This window comes from Vicugna pacos, chromosome 34 (genome assembly GCF_048564905.1).
Source record: "Vicugna pacos chromosome 34, VicPac4, whole genome shotgun sequence".
Taxonomy (NCBI): domain Eukaryota; kingdom Metazoa; phylum Chordata; class Mammalia; order Artiodactyla; family Camelidae; genus Vicugna; species Vicugna pacos.
In genome coordinates this window covers 12,702,921-12,727,670 of record NC_133020.1, presented here as the reverse complement: position 1 = coordinate 12,727,670, position 24,750 = coordinate 12,702,921, and the positions used below count along the sequence as shown (strand labels likewise).

The 24,750-nt window shown below is 43.6% G+C and overlaps 1 protein-coding gene across 1 annotated transcript in view; it reads left to right on the top strand.

Annotated features, from left to right (window-relative positions):
- The window catches only part of PTPRO (protein tyrosine phosphatase receptor type O), a 62,893-nt gene extending 38,467 nt beyond the window's left edge, over positions 1-24,426 (top strand). Inside the window, exons 11-19 of the mRNA XM_031670643.2 lie at positions 1,401-1,482; positions 8,965-9,055; positions 10,120-10,196; positions 10,770-10,904; positions 11,134-11,256; positions 15,555-15,709; positions 17,957-18,092; positions 22,590-22,710; positions 23,759-24,426. Of these exons, the coding sequence (XP_031526503.2) occupies positions 1,401-1,482; positions 8,965-9,055; positions 10,120-10,196; positions 10,770-10,904; positions 11,134-11,256; positions 15,555-15,709; positions 17,957-18,092; positions 22,590-22,694 (904 nt within the window). The 3' untranslated portion in view covers positions 22,695-22,710; positions 23,759-24,426. The remainder of the gene's footprint in view (positions 1-1,400; positions 1,483-8,964; positions 9,056-10,119; positions 10,197-10,769; positions 10,905-11,133; positions 11,257-15,554; positions 15,710-17,956; positions 18,093-22,589; positions 22,711-23,758) is intronic.
- Positions 24,427-24,750: the final 324 nt, after the last annotated feature.

Below are 24,750 nucleotides of genomic sequence, written 5' to 3'. Positions count from 1 at the left end.
ATCGTTAGGTCCAACTTTAAGGCCAGTGCACTGCTCAGAGACAGCAGGAAAGGAGCCCCCTGTGTACCTGTTCTTTTGGAAGGATAGCAAAGTTGAACGAGAAAGCTTTTAACCAGGAATCCTCCCTGCTTCTACTCAGGGTTCTTCGGCTTTGTAGGCCCGAGATCTTGGACGACTCGTGTGAGCGCCTCAGCCTTGGCTCCCTCATCTGCAGGGGGTTAATGTCATCCATGCCCACCTCAACCATCAACCCAGCAAGATAGCACATATGAATATTTACAATCTAGAGTGTGTTTATGGATACAAGTCATTGATGTTATTAAGTAAAACCATTAAAGTTTAAATGTATTATCTGGGTCCTATAATGCTCTTAAAATCTACCCAAATCTTAACATAAATTAATTTATCAGATTAGTTAATCAACAACTTCAAACAAATATATGTATTGAATACAATGTATTTGCTAATAGGATGTAAAACCACAGGTGGATGATATAGGCTGAGTGACTTGCAGCAAGACTGAGGGAGAGGTCAACTCTGCGGACCCTGCCAGGGTGGAAAGGCTTGGGTTACGTGACAGAGCATGGCATCCGGCAGAAACTCAGGGTTGGTACAGGTGGGCTCTAGAAGAGGCAGGCAGCTAGAGAACGCTACAGGAAATAAAACTGAATTCTTGTTGTAAAACAAAACACGACAAGGAAAAAGGTGAGCACTTCTGCTACAGATGCAGAAATGTAAGCTTGATGTGTTTCTTGATTGCTCCTCTGAACCGTTCTGATGCGTTTTTATTTATGCGAGGCTCTAGACACAGCTCTTTCAGAGGAAGGCACTGAGAACTCTGGAGACATACTTCCTTCCCGCCTTTGCTCTGGGGAGACAGTGCAGCACAATTCCGTACACTTGCCAAGCTGTTTCAACTTACAGGTTTCTGTAATACACTTGTGTCAACCTTGTCATGTAGATACGGCTGTTGTATTTTGTAGATGAGCATGTTAGATCTCAGAAGAGTTAAGTAAATAAAGTAAAACTATAATTCAAACAGGTCTTTGGACTAATCCTGTGTTCTTTCCCGTAAGCCAAAGTTTTCTAGAAACAACACGTATACATGTGTATATATGAGTATGTGCATGTGTAATAATTTACAGCTAGAGTAAAAGCAAGTGGAAAATCTTGAGATTTCTTCTATCTCAAGGAAGTTTGATAGATCGGGCTCTCTTTTTAATAATGATATATAGTGACTGGTAACTTTAACCAGGAAAAAAAAGTGAGAAGTACATTTGGGAAGTAAAATGTCTGTTTTCTCCAAGAAAATTGGTCATGTTGGAGAAGTGTGGTGCTAAACAATATATGATACCTGTCAACAGGGTTTTAAAACATACCTTTCTTTGTGTTTGACAAAGCCCAGTTCAACTGGATGACTTTGACGCCTACATCAAGGATATGGCCAAAGACTCTGACTATAAATTTTCTCTTCAATTTGAGGTGAGTGGATAAAGTATATCCCGCCCTCTGCGGACATGGAAATTGGCAGCTTTGTTCTGGCGTCATTGCCCTGCTCACAGGACAGCGCTTGTGATGGTCACTGGGCTCGGGGTGTCCAATCTGCTGGTTCACAGCAGGGATGCCAGCCCATAGTTGGCCGGTCAGGGTGTGGGTGGCACACATGAAGGGAAGGAGAGAACAAGTGCTGGTGTCAGGAGGGACAAACGTGCTTACAGGAGAAGCCGTCACTGACAACCAGGGCGATGGAGAGTGCAGGGGAAAGCCAGCTGAGGTTTGAGATGTGGAACCGTTTCAGTTTCAGGGGATTTTGAGTGGGTTTACCATGCCTCTTAGACCGCAGAAAGGGGGGATGGTGCATGAAATGGAGCCCTTTCATCTCCTGAGCATAGAAGAGCCTGGAGTGTCTCTTACAGCTATGGGACCTCATGTGTCTTTGTGACGTTTTATTTTCTTGGAGAAATTGGGGAAAGAGTGTTACACATAGTTTGTGCAGAAGAACAAAATTAGCAACATGTCCCTTTTCTGAAGCATGCGTGTTTGAGTCTAAGACCGTGTGTCAGAGTATGGAAATGAGCGAGTCTGGGAGCTCAGTGGTGGAAGGGATGTGACTGGTCCTCAGTCTTTCTTCCCATGCGCTTCCCAGCTCAGAACACAGTCTGTATAACCTCTCATCCTGTAAACTCCTGCAGGAGGCTCGGGTGGTCCGTGATTCAGGGAGACCAAGCAGAAGCGAAAGATAAAGTAACTTTTCCAAATTATGTGGGTTTTTTAAAAAGCCCTTTTGCTGCTTTTTCCTGTGAAGCACCAGGTTGTAGACTGTAGCTGCTTTCTCCTCAACATTCACACCCATTTCTTCTTTCCCGGAATCAGCCAAGGACAGTTCTGGTCTGCAAGAAGCAGCAGGAGTCCTGGTGTGGGTGTTCATTCTAACAGGGCATTTAAGGATGAAAAGAACCTTATACATTATCAGACACCAAGCCCCCTACCTACCACCTGTGTCATGGGAACTTCCACATAAAGCCTGGCTCAGTTAGCCATTGTTTGCTGGTGCGTAAGAGGTTATAAATGCTACACCAAATGCTACAGCTCAAAGAACAGAAACTCGATTTGAATTGGAGATCTCTGGTGAGGATGGCATTTCAGAAAGAGTGTGTCGACGAAAGGAGGGGATTTTTGATTAGAAAACATAAGCCAAAATGCAGAAGAAAATAAATATCTAGATAAATCTGATAATGGCGATGAAAATTGTGATGTAGGTACATTTTTAATCTCCTTGAAGCCACAATCTCTGAAGCTGTCTCTATACAGCTAAACCAAAGAGGGGGAGCATTATTTCCAAACAAAGAGAGGACACTGGAGAACCAAGCAGTACGTGATTAGACTTTAGCTTCAGCTGTTTCAAATATGTGAAAAGTGGAGTTTTACATTTTATGTCATAAATTGAATGCTTATGACATAATGAAGACTTTCATATGCTCTATGTATCAATGAACACATTCAGGTTTATTTCATAGGATTTATAAGGGAGATAGGAATATACTTAACTGGGAGTCCAAAAACCCGGGTCCTCACTACCATTGATTTTTCCACTAATTAATGTTGAGAAAAAAAATCACAGTTTCTCATCATCTCAGTTTATTTATCTATAAAATGGTTAATTTGAACAAAATCAGTTGTTGTCAACTGAACCCATACCAGGCAGTCCCCTAGAGGGGATTGGGAGTGTGTGGTTGTCTTCAGGACTTGGGAGGGAGCTACCAGTGGTATTTAATGGGGAGAAGGGCAGGAATGCTCTGCAATGAGTGGGACAGTCCCACACAGCAAAGATCATCCCAGGTCAGCAGTATTCCACCAAGAGATGCTGGACCACTGTGGGCCAGGGATACATCCAAGCTGTGTGCCTGGTGTGTCAGTCAGGGCTCTCCAGAGACACAGAACCAACAGGAGATGTATATACACACACACACATATAAACACTCATAATGTTAATTATGTTATGTAATTATTGTACATTATATAATTATATTTGATTATGATTATGTAATTATTATATGTATATCCTATGTATGATAATATAATAGGATACATATGTATATAGAAAGAGAGAGATGGAGAGATTTACTTGACAGGATTGGCTCACACAATTGTGGGAGCTGGCAAGGCTGCCATCTGTAGGAGACCCAGGGAAGAGCTGATGCTGCCGTTCAAGTTCAAAGGCTTTCTGGAAGCAGAATTCCTTTCTCCTTGGAGGACATCAGTCTTTTCTCTTAAGGCCTTCAACCAAATGGATGAAGTCCACCCACATCATGGAGAGTAATCTGCTTTCTCAAAGTCTACCGATTGTAAGTGTAATTCGTATCTAAAAAAATACCTTCACCAAACATCTTGGTGCCATAGCTCAGGCAAGGTGACACGTAAAATCAGCCATCACACCTTGATTTGAAGAGTGTTTAGTATTTTTACTTATTATGAAGCTTTTTTTTTTCACATACTTTTATTCTTAGAATATAATTGGTCAAATATGTAGTGTAGTTGGTGCCAAGTCCTGATACTACATCTCTGTTCTGATGAGAAAACACAAATTACTCTCCAGAAGTCTGTTTTAAATCATAGGCTTAGATTGTAGGTTTCAGGCTTAAGCAGTGGCCCAGTGGTCTGACTCACTTCCTTTTTTTATTTGACAGCCTCCCAGGAGTTGCCAGCCCCCAGCTCCACCCACATCCTGAGGTTCAGTGTCAGGGTAACCTCCTCTACTCTCAAAGGCGTGTTATTTTCCCAGACCTGACTTCAGGGTGCATGTCAAACCTTTAACGTGGTAGCCCTCAAATTTCCCTGAACTTGATAAATAGTTGAGGCTTAAGGAAAAAAATATTTCTTACTCTAATGGGAAACCCAAGAGGATATTGATTTGGACTAGCTAAATTCTGTCTCCGAACAGTTTATTTGTCCTGTTTATAATGATGCTTCATATGTGTATTCATTTTGATACTGACATTGAAAGATTGTGCTCATATTGAGAAATTACATCATTTATAAGCATTATGCAAATTGAAACCAATGTCTAGATTCACATATATCACCGGTACAACTATAAATCACACATGAAGCTGTATGAACTGCTAATTTGCATTCAATGAATAAATTTCTCTTTCACGCTGCATCTGATTTTGGATCTGCTGGATAGACTGACTATCCTTCTAATGAAAATATACATCTTTTCTTAAGGTGCTTTGGGACCCAGGAATTAAATTCAGCTCCTCATTTCTTATGTCTCCTATTGAAAAGGTTTTGGAGAGCTAGACTTTAGAGCCTGGGATTTAGGAGCCCACAAGACGTATCACAAATTGCTCATTTTGCCATTAATTTCTGTGCTTTGTGTTTGATCGGGACGCTAGTGAAAACCCTTACCCCCTTTGTTCGGAAATGTGGTTACGAAGATCAAAACAAGACAACACTACTTACCATACGGTTCACAGAAGACCTTTGGTTTCTGCTTGTAGTTTCCATTTGTGGCTGTTTTTACTTGTGTTTTAGTCCAGTTCTCTGGAGACCTTCCTACAGCCATCTTTGAAATAAGTCACTTCAAACCCTTTCCAACAGTGCCCACACCAGGGGGTTTACTTTATTCCCAGACCTGAGTTTTCTCTGCTGTCATTCCTCGTTGTCCCTCTTGCCAAGTACCTGCACTGGCAATCTGTCCGGTGACTGGAGCGTTGCCCTAAATCCCACCCCACAGCCCAGGGCCCCTCTGGCTGTTGCCAGACTCTCCTGAGGTTGATGCCTTCTTCCCAGTTTCCCCTCACCTGCCCAAGTTTGCCCTCGCTAGAGCATTCCATCCTTCCTCCCGAGTACCTGCTCTAGGTTGAATTGTGTCGCCCGAAAGATACGTTGAAGCCGTAATTGCTTAGTACCTCAGCACGTGACCTTATTTGGAAAGAGAGTCCTAGCAGATGTCTTAGGATGTGGTCAGACTGGAGGAGGGTGGGCTCTCACCCAGTATGTCTGGTGTCCTTGTGACAAGACAAAGACACAGAGACAAACAGGGAGAATGCCAGGTGATGACAAAGGCAGCAACGTGCAGAACATGCCTCTGCCTGAGCCGCCCAGTCTGTGGCGTTTGTGTCGGCATCCCCAGCTGACTAACACAGCGCACGTGTTTGCGCTCTGCTTTTCAAGACGGTGCTTCAAACGCAACCAGCACAGCTCAGACCGCCGCTGGCGTCGGTGCCTGTATTAGTTTCCCAGTACAGCAAATTACCCCAATCTTGGTGACTTAAAACAACAGACGTGTCTTCTCTCACAATTCGAGAGGCCAGAAGTCCGGACTCAAAGTGTTAGCAGGACCACGTTCCCTCTGCAGGCTCTCGGGAGGAATCCGTCTTTGCCTCTTCCAGCCTCTGGCACCTCCAAGCATCCCTGACTTGTAGCTGCATAACTCGAACCAATGCCTCCACCTCCACGTGGCCTCACCCTCTTCTGTCTCTTTTAAGGACCCTAGTCATTAGAGTCAGGGCTAATACAGCAGATAATACAGAATGATCTGACCTTGTGATGCTTCATTATATCTGCAAAGACTCTTTTCCCTAACAAGACCACAGTCACAGGTTCCAGGGGTCCAGATATGGACATATCTCTGGAGAGACCATCATTCAATCCACTATAAGTAACTATGTAACCTGGGTGGGAGGGAACCCCATGATGATAAATTATAACAGAAACAAAACTAGCAAAAGAAATTTCAAAAATGATTTATGTTGGTTTCAGGCCATCATCACCTCCTACTTGGCCTTCATGAAGTTTAAGCCTCTGGAGTTTCCATATGGTTAGAAAGAAGGTAACTGTAAAGCTATTGAGCTGGAAACTCAGAATTTGATTTTCCACTAGTGCCAGGCTAAATTACAATATCGCAAGGCATTTTGTGTATACATGCCGTCCCTGCTTTGCTGCAGTTTAACTCTGGCAATTTACGTTTCCAGTGTTCAGTCAATTAAACCTCTGCTATCAACCGAGAGCATTTACAGCAGGGAGGCAACACACAATTAAAGTTCTGTCGGTTAGTCAACTTCCATATGTGCTCCAGCTTTCAGCCTCAGTCTGCTCGCACAGTTCCTTTTCCTGCAGTTTATCAGTCTGTTCTCAAAGCAGGGGACTCGAAGGCGGGAGTTGCTGGTTGGTTAGTGCAAATAGCAAAGGAGGGAGAAATTATGGAGCCTGGCAAAGCAAAATAAACAAAGAGGAAGCATTTCACAGTCATGATCAACAGGGCTGTATTAATATTTGTTGAGTTTAATCGTTTCATTTCATAGTCACTGTACATCAGGGAGATGTGGAAAAATTATTAGCCTTATCTTACAGATAACTAAACAGATGTCAAGGAGAACTGAACTGCTTTTTCAAGACCCAGCAGTGTATAAGTGGTCCACTGAAATAAGCCAGATATTTTGACAAACTATCTATGGAGGCACTCCCCAAAGAAAGTAGATTTCCAAAAAATTTTAAGCAATGGAAGCATCATTTAAGTAAGCTTATAACTTCCAAAAGGAGCTAAGGCGCTAATCTAAAAATAACACTGACTTGGTTGATGTTTGCTAAAAATGTTTTTGTTTCTTATAAGAACAATATAATCAGTCTTTGAAAACTCTTTAAAATGGAAAAAAAAGTTATAAAGGCAAAATGACAAGCTTCTGTTTAAGGGCATTTGACAAGCAAAGGCTTCGCCTGAGATGGAAAAACTCTTTTAAATTTGTGAATTGGAGGATCAAAGTCAGCATTGTTGATCTGAAGATTGGCTTCAACTTGGGCCAACGAACTTGAGATTTTTATGAGCTTGAAAAGCCAAAGTGATGAGAAATCAAAGGAAGAGAGAAATCTGGGCAACTGAGGTCACTTCATCCTTGTTGACTGCAGCTTGCATCCCAGAGCTATTAAGGACACACGCTAGCTACCAACGACCTTCTCTGTGGACACAGCAGACACACCAAGAACTTGATGTCTAAAGCATTTGCTTTGCATGAGCCCTTGAACCAAGAAGCAAATGGCACGAAAAGAAATATCCCTGTTCAATCTCTCAAAATATTGCCAAATGTTTCCAACTCCCCTCAAAAGTCTTTCAAAAACTCTCCAAAATTCTTCCCCCAAAGAAATATTCCTCCAGCTTATGATTCTTTGAAATAATAATTGGGAGGAAGCATGAGGAGTAACATCCCACATGAGTAAATAAAACTTACAGCAAGTCGTGTTTCTACTTCTTCCCTTAATAGGCTTATAGAAAAATGCATACTATATATGCAACCCCATTTGTAGATGGTTATGCATGCCGTTACTAATATTACCCTCAGGTTTGTACAGGATCTGCTGTATAGGTTGTGCACTGCACAATTCCAGGAAGCACTGTTCACATAGATCACAGTGTAAATGGTGCCTCCAGGGAAATCCAGGTGGCCTGACTCCAACCTCTTGTTTCCTATCAGACACATGACAGAGCAGCTTAGAAACCCTTTTTTGCAGTAACATAACCTTTTTGAAGTACGTTGATCATCTGTTTATATAAAAATTGCCCTATCAGTGCACCTTCCGGTAATAGAATTTATGAGTGCTGTGACACACCAGCAGATATTTGGGTGTTCTTATTTTCATCGACAGGTGCGCCTCCCCACTACTGCTCCATCCTTATTTGGGGGTTTCATGACCAGACTTAATGACTGTCGACCCTGTATCTTGTAACGTGGAGAATGCTCCGTACTTGCCTCATTCTCTCTTTTACTACCTTCTCGAAAGCCCATTGCCTACAGGAGGAATACCTACAATTCCTTATATGTTTATGCAAATTGAATACATTTCAGTTACTCTGTACCTCCGAAAGTCCGAAACCTATTTTTGTTTTCCAAAATTTCCATACCCTGAGTGTGATGCACTTAATTCTTTCCTTCTCCAAATGACCACTTAGCTATCCGATGTGTTTGTGTATTACATTAGTCACCTGTTACTGCAATAAAACTGCATAAGAAACAACCTCAAAATCTCAGTGACCTGCAGCAACATTAATTTTTCTCACTCGTGGGCCCGTGGGACAGCTGAGGTGGTTCTGCTCGAGTCAGGTCTGTTCCATGCGTCTTCTCATCCTGGGACTGGCAGCTTCCCTGGGCGTGTTCTTTTAGCGCAGATGGCAGGAAGCACAAGAGAGGAAACCAAGCTGAGCAAGCACATTGAAAGCTTCTGATTAGACGAGTGTTCCATCCAAATTCATTGGCTGAAAGCAAGGTGACAACAGTTGGGTGGAGAAGTACACTCTGTCCCCAAAGGGAGCCACTGTGCCATCATAAGGCAAAGGGGGTGTGGTCATTGTGAGCCTTCTGTTACAGGACGTGAAGAATAATCCAATATGAACAATGAGCCCATGTGAACAATAATCCAGCCCACACCATGTGCGGGAATCTCACATCTGTTCTCTGTCGTTTACAGGAGTTGAAATTGATTGGACTGGACATTCCACACTTCGCGGCCGACCTTCCCCTGAACCGATGTAAAAACCGTTACACGAACATCCTGCCATGTAAGATTGTCGATAGCCCAGATCCTATTCGTGTCTCCCAAAGGTTGAAGGACTGTCATTGTGGATTAGTCAGTCCCACCCATCTCTGGCCAGGCCCAGTAATGGTCTGTCCCCTCCAGGCCATGCCTGTGACTGCACTGAGCTCATTGGTACACTGATGTCGTTACACCCTGTCCTGTGTAGGAAGGTGTAATTATTATGCTTTTCAATGAATTATATCTGAACCAAAAGGATTGACAGTCTGGCCCTTTGGAGGTCAAAAAGTCTCAGCCAAATTAGGGGTAAGATCATTTGTGCTCATAACCAATTTTCAGTCAGTTCATTGAAAATGGAGACTGAGTGCAAGGTATGAAAAAGCCTCCTTTCTTGCTTCCGGCAAGTTCTGCTATTTCCTAGAATTTTGCAATAAAAGTAACATTCAAAGAAAAAGTAACATAAAGTACAGGACAATTAAAATAGATTCCCATATAGATTTACCTTTCCTCTCTGCAACTCTCTAGGGGGAGCTGGGAAAGAAGGAAGAAGCGGAAAGCTCTAGAAGGAGAACCCTCTCCTTCGTAAGGGTTCTTGACAAAATTAGGTGGTATTATTGTTATAACGTCTTCTATCTGTACACATTTCAGGATTGACTTTTTTCACTTGAAGTCCATGTACAAAAGTCCATCAACTCCATCATCACTTCTCTAGGTCTCCCAAAGCTAGTGAATTTCCTGGATGCCCCTGAGTGAGATGGGAATCCTGTGTTTAGGCTGCACTCTGTAGCCTTCCACACAACCTACCAGATACTTTAGTTCCTGTACATATTCTGCACAATTTCCCCCCCAAACCTGGAGACAACTCTTCCAGGGACGGGAGCGCTGGTAGGGAGGAAATCCTGGAGATATTTGTATATTTATTTAAACAAGAAACTAAGATTGAGGTATGGCTAACATGTCCAGCTAAAATAAACTTTACCTGCCTGCCCTTTCACTGACTGATTTGACTTGATACTGGGGACAAGGGGTGAAGATGATTCTTCCATCCAGTCTGATTTTTACTATTTCTTTTCTCCTTATTCTTTACAGATGACTTTAGCCGAGTAAGATTAGTCTCCATGAACGAAGAGGAAGGTGCAGACTACATCAATGCCAACTACATCCCTGTAAGTAAACAAAATTTTAAAACTTTTAAAGTCAAGCATCCAAATTCTAGCCCAGCCAGAGGAGGAAAACCAGGGCTGCGGGGATGTGTTGAACAGCTCCGCAGACAGCCGTCCTCCACCAAGCAATGCAGTTCTAAAGAATGGTTTCCATTATTCCGTATAGAATAACGAATAGCGGAAAAAAAGAAACCCAGAGGTTAGTCATATTCAGATTTCTTTGTGAAGGACTAGTGAACGTGAAAGTCGATAATTACACTGAAGATCATCTTGCTTGTGTTTAAATTTCGGTGTCGGCAACCAAAGTCAAAGGGCTCCCCCTGAACACCTGTGCCTTTTATATGTATCTGTAAAACAGTGGTGGTGGTTGTAAAAAGGCGTGGGTGTGATTTCATAGGCTTCCCGAGCAAAATATTTACAATCATACAGATTTATACCTTCAGTTACCGTGACTGCCTACACAGGCACATGATCCTTTGCCAAGCTTATCCCCAGTGAATTTTCAGGGTTTGTTTTTTCTTTTTCTCATTCGTGTGAAGCTGCATGTGGTGTTGATTGTGGCTCCTTACCTTCCAGGGGTACAACTCACCCCAGGAGTATATCGCGACGCAGGGGCCACTGCCTGAAACCAGAAATGACTTTTGGAAGATGGTCCTGCAACAGAAGTCTCAGATTATTGTCATGCTCACCCAGTGCAATGAGAAAAGGAGGGTAAGTGCCTACTGGGGTCGCCCCCTCCCTTAGCAGGAAAACCTGCATGAGCCAGTGACATACAGTCAGCGCTTACTGGGTACCAGAAACTTCCAGGTAATTCATCCTCCATCCTCGCGATAATCCTATGCAGTCCTTCAGAGGCAAGGCATTTGTTTTCCCTCAGCGAGCATAGACTATTTCTCCCCTCGCCTGTTCATTTTAAACGGTTGTGCTATTATCCCCTCAGGTGAAATGTGACCACTACTGGCCGTTCACAGAAGAACCCATAGCTTACGGAGACATCACGGTGGAGATGCTCTCAGAGGACGAGCAGGACGACTGGGCCTGCAGACACTTCCGGATCAACTACGTAAGTCACGCAGCACAGGTGCAGGGCCGTCCCCGCGCTGAGGGAACCCCCCCGGGGTCAGGAGACCAGTGGCCCATCATGGGAGACTATGAGCACGTCCCTGCTTCCTGCAAGAGAAAAAGCCCACGTGTGATGTGCTTGCTTCCCATTTCGTGGAGAATGGTGGGGATGAAATGCTGGAGGGCCTGAGGAGATGCAGCCAGAAGGCTGCACTGCCCCGTCTCAGACAAGCCCAGGGTGACAGAAGACACAGTGACTCACTGTAACCGGGCATGACCGAGCAGAGACACGTTGTCACTACTTACACTGACCGTGGGTGAGTGTACGTAGGAGATACAAACACATGCTAAACTAAAATGTTGTCTTAGGTGTAGCGGTTTGAGTTTTGTTTGGCTTTGTCCCATATTTGGTTCTACTTTGGTTTTTATTATTTCAAAGGTACTTCTGGACCTAATTAATCATGGTTTCATTGCACTTTTGAAATGCTGCTGATTTCTGGTGGTTAGAAGGTCAGAAAAGCCTATTTTTTTTGTAAGCCTGCTACCTCTCTGCTGACAGGTCTTTGCGCCCTTGCTGAATGTCCGTGTGCAGGGCTGGGTGCTGACACCAGCCGCAGTCTCCCTGGGGCCTTCTTCACAGAGAGCGGCCCCAGAAAACAGGAGGGGAGCTTTGCCAGCATTCTCCACTTGAACATGCTCTGTTGAAGACAAAGCTTAACAGGAAAGTCCTCATTAAAATGTCCTTGTCCACAGCCTTTCTTCCCAGTATAGATCAGAGGGTGGCAAACTTTTAAAAAAAAATCGTTAAAAAAAAAAAAAAAAAGTTAAAAACACATCGTTTTTTTAAAGCCCATGAGCTAAGAATAAGTTTTACTTTTTTAAAGCTTGGGGGAAAAAATTGAAAGAAGAATATTTTACATGGAATAATATAGAAATTATACACTTCAAATTCCAGCATCCATCAATAACATTTTATTAAAACATAGCCACAAATTTGTTTACTGATTTTCTATGACTGTTTTTAACGCTACATCAAACTTGCATAGTAGCAAAAGGAACTGTATGACCCGGAGAATGTAAAATATTTACCGCCTACCCTTTATAGAAAGTGTGTGCTGACCCTTCATATAGACGGTACAAAAATGATAGTTCATATCCATACCACATGCACTCAGTAACTCACCCTTTACTGATAAGTACAAGAAACAATTCACTTCTTTGCCACTAGCAGTTAACAATGGTTTTGCTACATTGAGAATTTAGGCAAATCCCAGTGAAACAGTAACAAACCGCTCCTTGCTGTACCATCTCTTTGAAATGGCCAAAGCGTATTCCTGCTCAAACACAGTTTTAGCTCAAATGTCACATCCCTTCCCTAGTCTCAAGAAACCTCTCTCCCGTTCCTCCTCTGCTCTGGTTTCATGTATATGGCTCCGTCACAGGGCATCGTAGTTGGTTACAATTCTTTCATCTCCTGTCTGCCTCCCCGCCAGCCCCGTATGCCGTGCGTGTCAGAAGCAAGTACCCAGTTTTAATAATCCATATAATCCCAACCCTTAGTCATTTAATAAATCTTTGTGGAAGGGATAAATGAGTGACTGAATGAAAGTTTTCAAAAATAATAAAGCACTGAGAAAACATCAACAGACTTACCCCATCAGAGAAAATATTTGACAATCAGAATTCCGTCTGAACTCTGCCTTCTGTCTTGGCTATGTTAGCCACAAAGCCAGTATGAACTGCTAGACAGACAGGGGATATATTTGAATAGAATAAATCTTTCCCTAGGTTATGCCTCTAGAAGAAAAAAAGAAAAAAGCAAAAATAGGGACTGTTCCCTTGACAAGGGAAGGTGACATCAATCACTGCATAATAAATATCGTGCTTCTTGTCCTTGGTCTTAATTGATGACCTTTCAATGACAACCATGCAAAGGACCTGAAACACAGGAATAAAACGATGAACAATAGAATTTTCTGGTAATGTTTTTGTACAGTAGTTACAAGCATCTGGTCCCAGAGTGCCCTGTTTGGGCCATAGACATACAGAGTCTAAATTTTAAGCTCCTGCAAAGGTTACATTACCTTCATTGTGCATTGCTAATGAATACATTTATCTGTTTTATTTTTCATTTTTTGCTTATACACTTCCTTATTATTCCCTTCATCTCAATATGTGGAATCTTTCAGAGTATAATCAGATAAAATTACATAAACGAGGAAATCCTGGTAAGAGACATTTTGGAATGGCGAAGTAAGACGTAACCAGCAGGGTTTTCTCATTGAATAAGAAAGGAGGAAAAGGACCCTAACACCCAAGTTGTCACTTTCCAGTACTTGAAACTTGGCATGAACTGAATGAGAACTGGAGATGAAAAACCAGCAAAAACTGGTTTGTTCCCACTGGCACATGCCTTGCTGTTCAGCTGACAGGAATCACCCATCTGACACTGAGACGGCAGCTGCTGAGAGACTGATGACATTTAAAGCTTTCTTGTTTTTGAACCACCTTGTGAATTTTAGCTGGATATGTTTTCAGATCAACTGTATTAGAAGATATATACATACACACACATGCACACATGTATATGTTCTACAATGTACAAGGTTAATGCTCATCCTGTGATCCACATTTGAAAAGAACAAACATTTTTCGTGAACTTTTTTGAGCAACCAAAGTTATCTGGTGATGGAGTAGCCTTCAGTCCTCATGGTGTTGAGTAATTCATTCATCTGCACAATTCATTATGCTTGAGTTACTTTCTTGCCATACTTCCTGAAGACAGCAGGGACCGTGGCCAGCATCTTGGCAGATTTCATGCTCTATGTGTCTCAGAAAAAATCCTTGAACGTGGAGAGGGAGGCACTGCTCGTGGCTGGGGATGGATGGCCTTGGGCCAAAGGGACAGTGGGTCTAATTGAAGTGCTATTTATATTTATACAAATATTATCTTTTTATTTATTTACATGTATTTACATTTACAATTTTACCTCACCCAAGACCACTGACTCTTTGAAATCCATTTCTCTTTAATACCTGAAAACCTAAACTTTAGCTCCAAACTCGTGGCCAGACCAAGTTCTTCCAAATCATGGTATAGTATCCCATCTACTGAGTGGATTCTAGGGTCTTAGCAAGTTTGAGGGAAGGGGGATCCATGATACCTTTGTGAGGGTTGGGTTTGGAATATTTCTGACAGTTGATAACAAGAGCAGAATAAAATTTTATGTGTATAAATTAGTAGGGACTGAAAACATAATTCTTGAAGGACCCACATCCTAATTGATATTTACTCAGGGCAGAGGGAATGACAGTCTACTTGGTGTCTGGGTTCACATGAATAGGAAAATAAACAAAACATACCCATTTCCTGGGCTTCCCAGAAGCACCACTTAAATGCACTGTGCTTGACGCGAGGGAGCGGTAGTAATTACCTGGTAGTTGCAATGATAATGATACGGAACAGGCACCACCCTCCACAAACATGATCACCTTAATCCCTGCAACAACCCTACCCTAGTTGTCATTAGACCCTTTTAAGTAAGAGGAAACTGGTGTTCAGCGAGTTTGTTTTGGCTCGGGCCCCCTAGCATCAGAGCCCAAGACAGGGACTGTCATAGAGAGGATTTTTCGGAAGTGTAATCTTGGGTAAAATCTGTACGGGAACAAGAGAAGTAGTACAGGATGGCCCAGGGAAGCAGCCACACACAGCCGTGGGCTCAGCCTCAGCCAGGTCCCACGAATGACACAATAGGGTTGTCCCATCCCGACTTTTTGTGCCCCAGTGTCAGTCACTCATTGACTGCCCTCAGCCAGGGAACGCAATCTCTCAGGCACTTTCCAGACAAGCAGCTCCCTTTAATGGGAGGCAGCTGTGCGGAGGAGGGTGTCGCTAGATATATGCTGTTGGCAGCACCTGGGAGAGGGGTGCGCTGGCCTGGCCAAGCGAACCTAAGTCGGGTACCGGCAGCATCTTCTAGCGTGTAACTCATCCCTCAGGGCGGATGCACCTTCTCCATGGCAGAGCCAGAATGCAAACCCTGATCTGCTTAAGCTCTTATCACTACACAGGCAGGGGTTAGCCTATTTATCCTGCCATTTGAAGCTTTAGACAATTAGTCCCTTTTTGGAGGGCCTGCTTCATGTCAGACACAGTGTGGAGAGCTGGAGAGAGAAGTGTACCCTCCGGGTGTGGGGTGTGGCTTTACTGTAACCTTACGCAGCGGCTTCTGAGCTGCAGTGGGGGCCTGAGCCGTCCTGCGGTGGACTGAGAGATTAACACTTGTTTTTCTCCCAAAGGCTGATGAGATGCAAGATGTGATGCATTTTAACTACACCGCATGGCCTGATCATGGTGTGCCCACCGCGAACGCTGCAGAAAGTATCCTGCAGTTCGTACACATGGTCCGACAGCAAGCTAAGAAGAGCAAAGGACCCATGACCGTGCACTGCAGGTAACCTCACCAAATGCGCTGTCTGTTAGGGCTTTGTTTCATACAGGAAATTGCCCACCATCCCATAAACGCCCCATCAGATTGCATTAACAGTACATGAATTATGGTTATTTTAAATTTCTGATTAACTGATGTCTTTCTAGATACACAATTTACTTACAATATGGCTATTATATACCTTATAGCCAATAAAATTAATCTTATTATTCCCATTTTCAGATTTTAAAAAGCCCTAAGGAGTAGAAAGTTTAAGGGCATTGCACAAGTTCATGCAAGAAGAACATGGAAAAATTAGTGTTCAAATCCAGGCACACCCATCTCCTAAGGCCGTGCTTTTAAGCACGATGGGATATCCTATCCCATCAAAGATTCCATGGGGTTTATAACACAGCCAAATACAAGATCAAATTAAAAATAGCCAGTCACAGCCCTGAGTTATAGAAATGGAAGTAAGAGCAAGTTGAAAGGGAGAAGAAATGAAAACATTCAGCTCATGAAGATAAACATACTTACTAGGTTGCTCTTCAAGATTATCTCTAAATTTCCAGACAGCTGACATGAAAGGGGCTGCATGATCTATCGCGTTATCAAAAATCAAGGACCACACAAATTCCTGACGGAAAGGGTTATCTCTGAATTTAAGCCTTCTTTCCTACCAGGTGAACAAAGCTCCATCAGAATCCATCAGTGTGACACAATAGTGTTGTGAAATGTTGATGCAACCTCAGAAGCACAGGGGGGTCAATGTGCTCCTGCTGCACAGGAGAGAGAGAAGTGGGGTGAAGATGTCAGAGGAGGCACTGGCAGCCAGTAATCCTGGATCTAGTACCTTGGCCTGGTGAACTAGAATGGCTAGGCGGTGTGTGTAGGGTTGTGTGTGTGTCTGTGTGTATGTGTGTGTGAGTGAGAGAGAGAGAGAAGGATTACGTGTCTCCTGGAAAGAAAAACGCTTCATAAACTACCAGGTTTCTGATTAGGGAAATTGTCCTTGCTGTCAGTCATTCCCAGGTTAAAAGCTTTGCCTCGCCAGATGAAATGATCTAGTCTCCAAACGGTCTTTTCCAAAAAGCAGGAAATAAAGCTGCCCAACCATGAGGGCAGACTCGTGGATTCCTTTCATGCAGGAACATTTCCGGAGGTGACTTCCCGTGTGTTCACCCGGAGACAGAACATTGTATCCGAGAAGAGAAGTCCTAAGAGTTCTAAAAGTCTTTTTGATGTTGTTGGTTGAAACACATTTATTATCTCAAAACTAAGGCTCATAATTTTGATGTACATTTTATTGGTATAAGCCATATGTGTATATGTATTTATATGTTGACATATATATTTTCTCATCATATTAAAGTGATAGAAGGAAGTTGTCTGGGAGAAAAAGCAAACCAGGGCTCTGAACTCGCGGTTTCTCATGTTGGATTTCTCTCCCAGCAAATCCGGCGTATAAATTCGTCTTGATTTCTCTTTTCTCGTATTGCATCATAATTCAGAGTTTAGAACCAGTTGGCACTTCAGCTTGCGTGTGATTGGAGGAAAATAAAAGCTGACTTTCGCTGCAACCCTAGGGACTGTGGTGGGCAACTGGTCAGCTCATGTCACTCCACAAACTTCTACACTTTGAACACTGGGATTTAGGGACTGGAAGAGACTGGGTCCAAAGACTAAATCTGATTTTTCAGGCAACTACCTAAAAGGTCCCTGGGAGACTGAAGCAGACCAGCACTCACTAGCAGGGCAGATGTGCCCTGAGGAAGGTCTGGGACGATGAACTCAACCCAGGGTTGAAGACACACAACTCACTGTGGCCCCAGAGTTCAATCTAGGGTGTGGGCATCCGAGTAGACTTTCAGCTGGGCGTGAGGGCTTACCTCTGAGGCTGCTCACAAGGCTGGAGTTGTGTATGTGTATCAACAAGCTGAGGGCAGGAACCAACTCTCCAACAGGCTCCCTGTGGAATCATTACTTCCCTCAGGAGTACAGAGCCCGGGGCAGGAGGGGCCGGTGTGGCGAAGGCAGTGTAGACCCATACCTCTTAAAGGGAGGTGGCAGTGAGAGTCAGAACTGTGCCATTAGGAGACACACCAACCACAAAGCATACTTAAAAATCAGCTAAGTGGAAAATATTGTCAGTTTAGTCTTTTTTCTCAGTGATGCTACCTGTTGGCTTTTTGTTTTTAATGAATGGCCGATTAGTTTCCAACAGTATAGAAGCACTTCCTGAATAACGTACTGTTGGGACCTCTTTTTCAGTGCTGGAGTCGGGCGGACAGGAACGTTCATTGCCCTGGACCGGCTCCTGCAGCACATTCGGGATCATGAGTTTGTGGACATCCTTGGGCTGGTGTCAGAAATGAGGTCATACCGGATGTCCATGGTACAGACAGAGGTAGGAACGTAATCATATGTGTTTTGAAATTTGCCCTTGATGGGAAAACGTTCCATTATTCAATCTCATATTTCAAAACCATCACTACGAAATTATTTTTCCATCTGTCATTCTTATTGTGTGCATTCAAATTACTCTAAGGTATAAAAGAAACATACTACCTCTGAAAATCCATTCGGTTTATAGTGCCTGCACTTTTATTGGTGTCATACGCCCTTCAGTAATACAGAACACATGGATGTATCTATAATGGAATAAAGCTCTTTGAATAGACTAAGAGTTTGGTGAAGGTAACAGTGCATCCGAGTAAATGCCACCAAATCTGGTATGGAGTTGATGTGATTTAATTTCTGTTTAAAAGTTTGTCCCCCGGGGGATTCTCTATCCCAGTTCACTTTTGATAATAACATGGGTTGGATTTATGCTTTCTGTCCCCCGTTTGATTTTAAGGATTTTCAGTCCCCAATCTACCAGCGCCACCAGTTTCCTTGATTTAGAGTGGACTCATCATTGTAACAATGTGAAGGCATCCCCAGAAACATCTGCCAGTGTTACGTGCGCCTCCTCCTCTCTTCTCCCAAGTCCTCTCCTCCCTTGAAGCTTTAGAACGCACCCAGGCTGGAGTGGCAACCCCCGGGGCCGGGGCCTGCAGACGGCATCAGCCCAGCAGTGCACCCCGTACGCCTGTGTGCGCTCCAAACCTAAGCACATAGCTTCTTCGCAACCCCGGTCACCCAGCCGTACTCCCAACTTCTTAGCTTTAGGTGAACACTAATCCTTCTTCTCAAGAAGCGTGTGTGGGAGGAACGCTGGTGGGATACAGCACAACCTGGCCTGACCTCTGACTCAATTCCCAGGGGGTTAAAAAAAAAAAAGTGCCTTCATCTTCCTCCGGCTTTTCCCACCAGCCACCACTAGATGGCAGTGCGACTCAAAAGCCTGCAGTAATGGCTGCTGTCTGTCCATGCTTCCGGTTCCCCTTTCCCACCCTTTTTACATTTCTCCCTCACCGCCCCATTCCCTTCTGACCACGGCTGGGCACAACCGGTCCAAAGGTTTTCTTCTGAGCTACAGCAAGATCACAGCACTTTGGGAAGAGTAACTCATTCCCCATTCAGACGGCTCATGGGTGATTAGGATCAAGTCCTGTAACAGCGTCCTCCCTTCCTTAGTATGGCAGCCCACCCATGCCAGTCCTGCTGCCTTCTAACCGACTGCTCTGGGGACATGAACTTGTTATAAGTTTAAAATGTCCTGGTTTCCCAGAGAAGCCCACTACCTAGTGATTAGACAGTGCTTTGTGAATCCGTCCGTATTTTTTGGCTTTCACTTCCATAAATCTATAACCTACTATATGATTAAAACTCCCCATTATGTATGTTAATCCCCGAGCTTCCTTTGAAGCTCTCAGCCACTCCTTATTTCAAGTATTTTGGATTTGATGAATTGTCTGCCCCCATTGGCTTAATTAAAACCTTTATAACTTTATAGGCTTTGATTATAGCCTGTTTGCTTTCACCATTCATTCCAGCTACAGAATCTTAATCCCCTTTAAAAAACCACCTTCACATGACAGACCCTCCATCCAATTTTCAGCGCCATTATCTTCCTTCAGGTTGGATGATCCCATGAAACTAGGGCGGCCACCATGTGACTTTCTGCCAAGCTGAGAACCAGTTTTGTTCTCGCCCCAACTTTCTTTCCCCAAATTCTGCTTGCTTCTTTGTTTACGGTAGCATTTTAGGTTGACATCTCCAGGGACACAGTCTTTTTTAAAGTATGATATCCCTTCCCTGGACTCTCAGGGGAAAATTCAAAGTCAGCAGAAGAGGCGGAGGTCACTACAGTTTACTCGTTTTTCCCAGCTGTTACGGTTCACTCTTGAGTTCCCTCAGGACTTTGCAGTGATCCTCTCCAGTTATTTATTTGTGCTGGTTTTTCTAAGTTATGTCTGGAACGTCTTGTCCGTTTATTTACCTCTGTTTTCCCTCCTTCCTGTGCTCTTTGTGGTTCGACCTGTATTTTGAGTGTTAGGATTTTCCTAACATCCTCCTCGAGCCCGTTCACACGCTTGCCCTGCCGCCTCCTAGTTTACTGATGGTTCATAAGAAAAGAGCAGAGTAAAAAAAAGTATTTTCTTCAGCTTCAGCATCCCAGAGCACCTCTTTGACACTAATGATTTTCAAGAGGCCAGAATGAGTCTCCAGTTGATTTCTGAGTCTATACGTGTATAGAAATCACAGCATATAGTGTAGCAGGTGACTGCCCATGCTGGTTTCTCATTTTCCTACGTCCTCTAGGCTGCCCCATCACCCTGATCCTACCACCCCACCCCTCTCTCCAAACAGCAGAAGTCACGGATTAATTTGACCACATCCTCAGATGCACATTTCAGGTCCCTGCAACACAATGCATGGGCTGGATTTTGACACGCCCTCCTCCCCTTTCTCGGCTGACCAGGCAGGCTGTGTGGACCTCTGCATGAGGGCAGCAAGGGGTAGTCAGACAGCAGGATCCTCAGGCCTGACCCCACGAGAGGCCCGGGTCCCAGCACCACCACTGCACAACTCGCCTCACCTCTCAGAGCTCCCGTCCCTCCTCTGTGATGTGTGAACGACAACATTCATGAACTGTTCGTTGTGAAGTGCACACCCAGTGAACTGAGCTCATCTAGACAAGTGCTCGGAAGCTGTCAAGTGCCACGTGCGGATGGTCTTCGCCTCCCCTGCACGCTCTGCTGTTTTCATCAAGGCTTTCTTTAGTTCTCCTCTAACAGGCTTTCCCTGGAGGTCAGTTAGGGCCTTGCTTTGAGTGGCCAGCCCTCCTGATCCGCGGCTTAGATTTCTCAGGAACGCGCAGAGATGTGTCTGTAAATAGGCTTTTATTTACTTTTTCTGTGGCCTAGCTACAATTTTTTTTTTTTGGACACAAAGTTTGGCCACTGCGCAGTTACAGGTTGAGAAATCATACTGGTGCCCCCTGCTTGACGCCGAGCCAGAAACCACGGAGGGACATGTCACGACAAGAAGGAGACGCTCAGCTACTGGTGTGACATTGTCACAAAGTAAGGGAAAACATTTTCTCCAAATTTTGTTGAAAAATACAATGAGGCTGGGTATCCACCCAGGGAAGTGTGAAGTACCTAACCTCATCCTTTGTGTGAGGGTGTCACACAAAAGGCTCCTTGAAATCCCGTGTGACTATCTTAAATGGTTCTTATTTGAAGGTTATTTATCATGGTATTACTTAGAGAGAAACTCAGGGAAATGAGGAAAAAGGAAATCATGAAATGACCTTGACTTCAGGGCATAAAGACAGCTACCCTCAGTATTTTGGCTGATCTCAACTCGACCTTCATGCAAGCACAATTTTCACACAATGGAGCTCAAATGCTCTATACGCATATGCTAATTTTGCATTCTGTTTTCACTCGGCATTGTGCTAAGGGGATCATCCCAAATTGCCTAAAACTCTATAAATCTTGTTTTAAAGACTGAATAATGTTTCATTTTAGATACGCCGTTGCTTACTTAAAACATCCTCCTTTTTAATAGAACATTAAATTGGATCATTTTCTACTTGCTTACTTTTATCTGTCCACAGTGTCATTTATTAGCATTTTATGAATTGTACCTCCACCAACAATAGGTGAAAATGACTGCTTCAACAGACTCAACGCTTCACGGAATGTTACTTTTTCCTTTAGCTTTGCCACGTAGATGAAAAACAATTGCTTTAATTTACATTTTTTATTACTTGGCCATTTTTTGCATATGTTTTAATATTTCCCCAGCTTACTTTAAAAAAACATTAAATAAGCACAAACTAAGTGTTAGGCATTAGGAATCAAAAGACACAGTCCTTGCCTTCCTGGGACCTTTGGTCTAGTGGTTGGCGTATTTTATTTACTTGTCAATTTAAGTGTGCATGTTACTGATTTCAATGACTTCTAAACCAAAATAAGGGTGTCGACATTCATTGTAATTGTAGAAAATATTTGTTCCTCTCAGTTTCTGGTTTGCCCTTTATTTTATTCTTTTTTTTTAACTGCTTTTACATACAATAGTTTGAAAATTTTATTTGTAATTTATTTCATTGTTGAACGTTTAGAAAAATCCTTCCTTAAAGTAATCAGAGAGGAATGAACCTGTATTTTTTTCCTTTATATTTTTATAATTTATTAAATTTCCTAGAATTTTTTTCAGTGTATTATGAGGTGATGCACTTTTTTTTTTCAAAATAACCCCTTGATGAGTTGTTTGAATATTCACTGTCTTTAGCATTAAGTCATGGTGGTCTAAGCTCTATTACTAATCAGAATATTTTTACAGTTGATTCTCAGTGGATTTCCCAGTTACAAAATTGTGTTTCATAAATAAGAATTATTTGACATCACGTCATAGTATTTAATAATGCATAAAGTATTAAAATATTACATTTTTGCACACATTCGCACAAAGATACCCTGCTCTAAAACATGCTTTTCCTGTTGCGCAGGAGCAGTACATTTTCATCCATCAGTGCGTGCAGCTGATGTGGACGAAGAAGAAGCAGCAGTTCTGCATCAGTGACGTCATCTATGAGAACGTCAGCAAGTCCTAGTTCAGAGTCCGGAGCAGTAAGTAGAGGAGAGCCCGTCACAGGCACCTGGACTTGGAACAATGGCAGAGGGCGTGAGGGGTACAACCAAAGGCAGCAGCAGCCATTTGTGCAGACTCTGTCCCCACAGAGGTGGTCACAGGGAGGTGGTCGTAGGGAGAGACAAATATGGAAGCAGATAGCGCGTCAGTGCGCCCTGGTTGGTGGGTGTGGTCTGCAGGGGCTTCGGCAGCTCCTGAAGACCTGCCCTCCATCCCCTCCACCCTGAACCCAGGATTCTTCTGATGTTGGATCTGTGCCTGCAATATCAGGATAGTACCATCCAACTCTATTTATCTAGATATTTTATGCAACTATTTTATTGATTACAAGCATCATGCAAGGGGTTAGAAAGAAGACATGAGCTGAAGTAGACATCTCGAAGGAGAAAAACAATGCTGCCAATAGTCTCAGGAGAGCAGAGTTTTGAAATCCTTGATCTCATCTGTTATCCGAGCACTTACTTGATTGCTTCATGGGAAAAAAATTCATAACATAACCAATGCTTTGTGCTCACATTTTCACTAGGAGATCAGATTTTGGAGGTGTAAGTAATCTTGGCTGAAGTAAAGGATAATCTAATTCAGTTCAATAAACCTAGCATGGAAGGTGTTTGAACATATTGAGGCTGGCGGAGGAGGGGGGCATTGACAGTGTGGGGAGAGGACAGGGGTATGTTGTGGAAGAAGTATGCGAAGATATGGGTCAGTGGTACCAGGACAGGATTAGTGCTTTACCTTTACATCCATCAACGAACAGAGACTGAAAGCATGAAGAGGCAGAGGATGAAGAATAAAGAAAGACAGACAAATGTGTAGGTGGAGGGAAGGGCATTCAGAGCCACAGAGAGGAGGACTTGCACAGAGGAAGGCACACAGGGAACCCATGTCCACATGGGCCGTGGGGCTGAGTGTAATGAGAGCTGGTGGTGGCGTCAGGGGGAGATGGCTGTACTTCAGCCACAGAGCTGTTGCTGAGCGGATCTGCTCTCCCCGGCTGCTTACCGCGTCTCTCTCTCTCATTCACAGGACAGGATGTGATGAGCACCCATCCACCTTGCTTCCAGCGTGGTTTGGGGCCCTATTAGCCGTTTGTTAAAAAGAGCCCTGCTTTGTAGTACGTGGCCAAGGAAATCATTTCTCTCATAGAAGCACCGGAAGACTTAGCCTTAAAGAGCCTACAGTGTCTTTTGGACTCTCTCACTTCTGGACATTCAGTAACGGACCAAGTTCAACCGGACTCCAGAAAGGTCCACACGCTCCGCAAAGGGCAGGAAGGGCAGCACCTGCGAAGAGTTTCACTGGCCCTTTACTGGTCGGGCTGAGTTTGTTGTTGTTGTTTTTAAGTGCAATAATTTTTGTATGTGTGTGACTTCACCAGAACGCTGGAGTGTTTTCTGCCCACACTGTTGATCAAGTTAGTAGCCCAAGACGGCACAGGCATTGTTAGTGTCAGATTATACCTCATTGTTAAAAAGAGAAATGGCCATTCACGAAGAAATGGTAATTCTGCTTCAAGGAAATCCACCCAGTGCGACCTGTCCTCTGCCATCGGCCACCGGGTCAGAAGCGGAGAGGGTGGCTGGGGGAACAGAGAGGGCTGCTCCCCGCAGACCAACTGCGCATCTTTTCCAAATACGAAAAGCTGGATTCAGCTTCAACATAGAGTAGGAAAAATATTTAAGTCTTAATTGTTCTAGTTCTTGATGTTTTTTTTTTTCCTCCCCTTATTAACAATTCAGTGTGTCGTCCTGGGCCCTCTTAGACTAATGTCGATGTCCAGACTTTTTTTCAACAAACCAGCTCTGGTTCAGAAGACTTTGAAGTCAGGCTCTTTAGACTTCGTTGCTGTCTGAGCAATCTTGGTGCCTAGAGTTTGCATTCTTGTTTTGTTTTCCGTTGACCTGCATACGTGTAAAAGCTATTTCTTTGCGAACTGTAGGCTGTGAACATGCACCTTCTTTCCCCCGAAGAGCTGGGAACTTACGAAGTTATGGCAATGAACTGAAGCATGCTAGGAC